The sequence below is a fragment of the Malania oleifera genome, chromosome 8 (assembly GCF_029873635.1).
Source record: "Malania oleifera isolate guangnan ecotype guangnan chromosome 8, ASM2987363v1, whole genome shotgun sequence".
NCBI lineage: Eukaryota > Viridiplantae > Streptophyta > Magnoliopsida > Santalales > Ximeniaceae > Malania > Malania oleifera.
Genome location: NC_080424.1, coordinates 25,279,358 through 25,285,740, shown reverse-complemented (window position 1 = coordinate 25,285,740; position 6,383 = coordinate 25,279,358). Strand labels below are relative to the sequence as shown.

The 6,383-nt window shown below is 33.5% G+C and overlaps 1 protein-coding gene across 1 annotated transcript; it reads left to right on the top strand.

Annotated features, from left to right (window-relative positions):
• Window positions 1–886: 886 nt before the first annotated feature.
• Window positions 887–5,647, top strand: LOC131162286 (uncharacterized). Its single transcript, XM_058118597.1, has 4 exons — window positions 887–1,019; window positions 4,960–5,063; window positions 5,162–5,309; window positions 5,399–5,647. The coding sequence occupies exons 1-4, from the start codon at window positions 1,001–1,003 to the stop codon at window positions 5,434–5,436; spliced, it is 309 nt and encodes a 102-aa protein (XP_057974580.1). The 5' UTR covers window positions 887–1,000; the 3' UTR covers window positions 5,437–5,647.
• Window positions 5,648–6,383: the final 736 nt, after the last annotated feature.

Genomic DNA, 6,383 nt, shown 5'->3' with positions numbered 1-6,383 from the left:
TAATAAAAAAATTCTCTAACAAAAGCAAAGAACTTACTAATTTTATCTTGCTATGTTTTCAAGCAATACTTGGCAAGTGCCAAACTTACGTCCATTTAATTGTGAAAAATAATTTTCAATTTTTAATTTTCCAAAGAATTCTAAAATCTTAGTTTAATTTTTTAAGGTTTGTGTTAAAAATTTTAAGAAATAAAGTTCATTTAAATGTGTAAAATAACTTTTTATTTTTATTTCAAAATTTCAAAATAATTACAAAAAAAGATAAATTATTTTTTCAAAAATTTTCTAAAACTTATATTAGACAATATTTAAAATATAAATTTTGTAGTTTTTGGATTTGTATGGATTTAGAAAAAAAATTATACATAATTCACACAAATTAAAGTTAAAGATCTGAATTTCATACATTCATATGTAACGTAAAAGTTAAAAATCTAAAAAATAATGAAAATGTATTTTTCAATTTTCTATATAAATTTTAAAAATTTTAAAATAAAATAGCATCTTTATAATTATTTAAAAAATAAAAAATAAAAGATAGAATTATTTTCACGAGCAAATAGTTTCAAAATTGTTCGCCATTATTTATATATATCATAAAAAAGTTGCAAAAACAAAAAATTAGATAACTTTTTAGTAATATATTTAAAAAATTAAATAAAAATATAACTTATTTTTCACAAGGTTAGTTTCTTTTAAAAAAAATTTTTGCCCAGACTTTTTAAAAATTTTGGGCTAGAAAGCCAACGGCCTTTTTCGTTTGGGCCTACAATGCCGAAGCATTTACGTGATTGCGTTTCTAAAGGGCCGCAGTTTACGGCAATTGACTTTAAGCTTGGCTTCTTTCTAATTTTGAGACGTGGCAGCATTTTATTGGGTGATTTACGTGGAGGTCCGGCTGCAAAATCCTTAAAAGAGTTTTCCTTGGCATAAGTGGCCAGTCTGCAACATTTTGTTACCTCTGCGCGAGAAGACTCCAGAAGATCCTGCGAAACCTCCCATGGCTTACGTTGAGCGAGGTTCTCTCTCTCTCTCTCTATCTCTCTCTCACACACACACACACACACACACACACACACACACACACACACACACATAGAGTTAAGGGTTACTCAAATCTAGATTTTTGTTAGGTTGATCGTTTGATGCTCGTTGAAATCGGATGTTAGGGTTTCAACGGCGAAGCTAGGGTTTAAATAGCTATCTTTTTGTCGATTTTTGGTTTATTTGTTTAAATTTATAGTTTTATTACTGATGTCTCTTTTGGTATGGATGGATTTGGGTTTGAATTTGTCTATGTTATTTTAATTCTGTGCAATTTTTGCGGAAATAACTCTGAAAAATTGATCTTTTTAGATTCTGCAATTTATTTTCCGGAATTTGATTTTCATTTTGTTCAAAACTTCAAGTGACATTAATTATTGATTAAACACAAAGCTAGCACCTGATTCTCCAAACCAAATTGGGATCAGGTAACCTATAATGTTCCTCGGCATTCAGCGATGCTTTTTTCTTTTTTATTTTTTTAATAAATAAATTCAAACCTGTGAAGGTCAGGTTTGGGTTTAACATCTGTTGTTCATATTGAATGATAGTTTTAAAAATATTGTGTCCTTTTGAGCTGTTTTTGAATTATTGGTTATCGTAGAAATCATATTATGAGGATTATAACACTTCACTTCTTGTTAGTGAATTGTTTAAACTGTGCGAATATGATTGTTGCCATGCTTTGTGCAGCTAAAATGAAAAATTTGGCCCCATTATGTTGGTTGAGTTATGCTTCGGAATGGTGGGTGGTCACTTATTTTTTATGAAAATCCAGTCAGAAAATTAAGTCAGTTGACTCAGTTATTATTTTTTCCATATTGCTTCAATATTTTTTAGATCAATGATAATTGCTTCTGATTGCTATTAAAAGACCTACACTTTAGCATTTTTGACACTTCGAGAGGATAGATTGAAGGAATAAAGGTATTAGTTTTGGGAAGTTAATTTCCTGACCTAATTTTGATCATGTTAATTGGGAAGTTGCAATTGTATTGTGGGCCAGTAGTTCAACCATTTCTCATCTTTGTAAGAGAAGATGAGTGTGACTTGATGTCTTACAGAGGCATGGGAAATAAGCTCTGTGATTTCTCTGGCTTTCTATGGGAACTTCTTGGAGTTTAATTTTCCTTGAATAGATTTGTGCTAGTTGTACTGACACAATGTGCCAATAAGTTGCTTCAGACATATTTTTTTCCCACGTCTAGTCTTCTAGGATATACTTTAGGTTCTTGGTCCAGTGAAGCTTAATGCAATTGGTTTTGATACTCTGAGCAGGAGAACAGGATTTTTAATACTTGCATATTTCTTATGGCAGCCAATAATAGCAAACTTTTGTATGAGATTTGCTTTTCTTTTCTATTTCTTGGGGCAAGATTATGCGACTGAAAAATTAGTGGAACCAGATGTTTGCAAGTTACAGCCTAAAGTTTATGGATCTCCCCCACACAGGGATGTTCTGACTTGCAAGAAACAGACACTTGTTTCATTTCTAGTATTATCCTCTTTATTTATTTCCTGAAGATAGACAGATTTAGTGAGTATTGGATTTTTAGTCACATGAGTATTTTGAAAATCCTGAAGGTTGCACTTTGAATTGGAATTAGGTATGCTTCCAAGCTTGTCTTGTTATGAGCATATCCTAACCATTTAAAGGCAAGTGAACTAACTCCAAACCTTTTAGAGAGTTTTTATTGTGTAATGAACCACCCTGAAACTTTTAGAAATGTTATTGTAGAGAGTTCTTATGGTTTTTGTTGGTAGCAATGTTCTACAACTTGTGAATTTTTTGGCCTGTTTTCTGTGAATTTTTAGTTTATACTTTATATTCATCTGGGCTGATGTCATAAATGAGAGATTTGGTATTGTTTAGCCTTTTCAAATGAAATCAAAACTTAGAAAATGCTAAATGAGTTGGACTGATTTGGGCACAACTAAACTTTGCGCCGAGTTTAGGCCCATCTTGAAGTTTGGATCATAGTATATAGCTTATCTAAATTGTATCCACATGCTACTAGCTGTGTAAATTGTCTGATATACATGTATACAAATAGTTTTGAAGGTAGTTGAACTTTTGTTGACAGATTCTTTACTCCTTTGTGGGTTTTTTGAGGCTCTGTGACCTTATCAGGGCTTCAATCAATATTTCTCACTTTCTTTAATTTTGTTTAGGTTGATTCTTTCCAATTTTGTGCTTGTTTTGCTTCGTGTGTGCATTAATCCTTAGCACCCTACCTGTTTTACCCCCGTCTTTGCCCTTCTTCCCATATTTTAGTCCAACCTTTAAGTAATCTTGTGAAATTTAAATTGTGAGCATACTTCACAGTATGGCAGCTCAAGTCTCATGGTTGCACAAAATCACATTCCCAACTTGGGAGAATGGTTCCTCTTGCTTTTTCCTTGAGGCTTGTTAATTGTATGCCTTATTTTCTTGTCGGGAGTACAATTTGTTTGGATGGTTCAATGTTTGCATTTAATGCCCTTTTGAACTTAAAAAGGTCTTCGCTTTTTCTTGTCAGAAATGACATACTGTCATCATCCATTGGTGCTCTGTATTCTTGACATGTAAACCACTCATTGCACTTTCTGAAGAAGGAATGTTATGTTTGAAGATCCTAGACAGTGTGGCAATAGATTGTTGCAATTAAAACATTCTCCTTTTCTTCAAAATACCTGTTAAAATTGAACTGTGTTGGTCATATGCAAAAAATCTTGGTTTCAGCAATTTCTTGATTTTATTCTGCTTACAATTTTATATTGACTCCTCCAATGGTGCTGCTGTTCCTATTCTAAGCCTGTCATTTTGCAGCATCCCATTAATAGCCTAATTTAAGAAGGGTTTTGGGAAGCTTTTGTCTTAGAGATTTTGTGGTTAATATTAATTTTATTGTTTTCATTAGTTTTAAAAATTAGCTTGTTACTGTGCTTCATATTCTTGGTTTTCAAATGGCCAAGGACTGATCTGCCAATAATCTTCATCTTATAGCTGACATTTTAGAAGCTGAATTATATGCAATTAATTTGTTTCTTGTCAGCCTTCCTTTGTTAGACTTTTATCCATCTCTTGGTATTGCTTTCCACATCGGACCTGGTTTATACTGGACCTCTGGTTTTAATTTTATGCAGTTATGAACTTATTTTTACCATTCTTACTTGAACTAGGAAGTGGTGTGGAGAAGTGGGGAGATGTAGAGGTGTCAAAGGTAGTAGCTTCCATGGTGTGCCTGTAGATTATACATAGTATTGGCAAAAATTTTGTATAAAACTATAAGATACAATTTTTTCAAATGATTATATATCTTTCTCCGATGTAGTCTTAAAATTACTGAAATTATGGTATTTTTACTTGGAATTCTTAAGCTGTCTTAAAATTATATTATGATTCCTATCCTACTTAATTCAAAATATTTAAGCCCTATGCCTACCAAAAGGATTCTGAAAATTATAGGTTCAGGTGCGAGGTTCTATTGAGTTAAAAGAGTTCAGTTCTCTGAAAGTTTTGCAGGGGCATCAGATCTTAAGCATCATCTATTATTGGAGGATCTTTTAAGCAAGTTTTTAGCAAGTTTGTTTGCTTATGCCAGTGGTGGAGATAAATCTGCCTTAATATTCAAATTCATCTGCTCTTTGTCATTGTTATGGTTGATGTCGTCATTTTGTTGTAAATATCCACTGAGATTCTTCCATGTCCTTAATTAATGATCTATATTTATGCTTAATTATTATTATTATTATTATTACTGTTATTGTGGTGCATGTCTTTTACATTTCCTTCATTTGTAGTTTATTTATCTTTATTGTTAATGGTGGACTATAATAATATGAAAACTATTTTAGTGAAACTGAATACCCTTCTCTAGGCATCTGCACAGTTGAAATGACATTAACTGAATTTTTTTATTTCTATTTCTGCAGGAGTTGTGAAATCTAGGCGATCAATATGGCGATTGAGAACAATCACTGATTTCTTTTGGGCCATTGTCAATTTTATTGGCGTGTTTTTTGCGACAATGTTTTCGGTAAAACTGAGATCTCCCCTTGCACAGTTGAAATTTATATGTCATCAGGAGCATAATGTGCGTTAGGTACTTAACTCCTGGATGCTTATGTGCATCAGATGGAAAAATCAGATGCATACAGGAAGAGCTCAGGTTCTGGAAAGAAATGGGATGGCGATGGCCCAGGAGGTCCTGGAAGGGGTCCGTATGGTGGTGGCCCATATAGGCCTCCTCGTGGATTGGACAATGTTCGAGGGATTGACCACAGTAAGCCAATACGTTCTCACAATTTTTGTTTTCCATTTTTTTATTATATGCTTTTTTTAGTTAAAATTTTTCGTTTAACACTGTTGCAGGTTCTCTTCCTGCATGCGGCTCGTGCTGTGGGGGTTGATAGTCTCTGGGCATCTTCTACACTTGTGCGTTATGCCCAGGTGCTTAGTTTGGAGATGGAAATATGATGTATAGGGGTCGGAGAGTGTGTGAATAACTTGTAAACATAAGAACTGTATCCTTCCCCCTCTCCACCCCCCCCCTCCTCTCCCATAAAAAAGAAAAAAAAAACTAATGAGGCTTTCCAGTTATACTATTTCCCTTTTCTTCAATTTAATGTGTCGCTTATTTTTCTGCCATCAAAATTTCTTTGAGCTCTGTAAAGGATGCATGGCAATTCCTTCCATGGCCTCTTTTGTGTGTGCGTGTGTGCGGGTAGGTCACAATTTGGAGCTGAATGTCAGAAAAGTATTTTGATGTCTCGCTGGGCACGATGGCCCTAGGCTTGAGACCTGATGAATTAGTAGGAGAGCTTTTGAGAGGTGGAGTTCCATCTCCTCAAAAGAGAATATGAAAACCTTCGCCCCGATGATGGAATCGACGCTGCTGTTGGTGTAACATGCCAACGAATTAGGGTTTTGAATGGACACTGCACTAGTAAGTTTTTGTCATACTTTTTCGTTAGTATTGAAACAAATGTTTTAAAAGTAATATTTTTCCGATTATATCCTCAACCCTTACGAGCTGCTGGTTTCCTATACGTGAATATTTTTTTCCACATACAGGTTGCTGGATTTTTCACTCTCTTATGAAATTAACTGAAACTATTTTATTTTGATGATAGCTAAAATTGTAGAAAGATTGATGAGAGTTGTAAAATCAATGAGGGTTAAAAATTTATTATTTTTATTTCAATTTGATATGAGTGTAAAAATGAATAGGGATGTCTATTTTGTTACCTCCACAACAGGACGAGTTTTAGGGTAAAATTTTTCACCATGCTGCAGTATGTAATTAAGGGCAAAAAGGGGAAAAAATTTTTTAAAGGTAAACTGTATCATTTTGGCA

Bases quoted from the DNA above. Each gene is read 5' to 3' on its own strand.
- LOC131162286 (XM_058118597.1), top strand. The intron at 5,064-5,161 runs GTAAAACTGAGA...TATGTGCATCAG, and splicing joins TTTTTGCGACAATGTTTTCG to ATGGAAAAATCAGATGCATA. The intron at 5,310-5,398 runs GTAAGCCAATAC...ACACTGTTGCAG, and splicing joins TGTTCGAGGGATTGACCACA to GTTCTCTTCCTGCATGCGGC.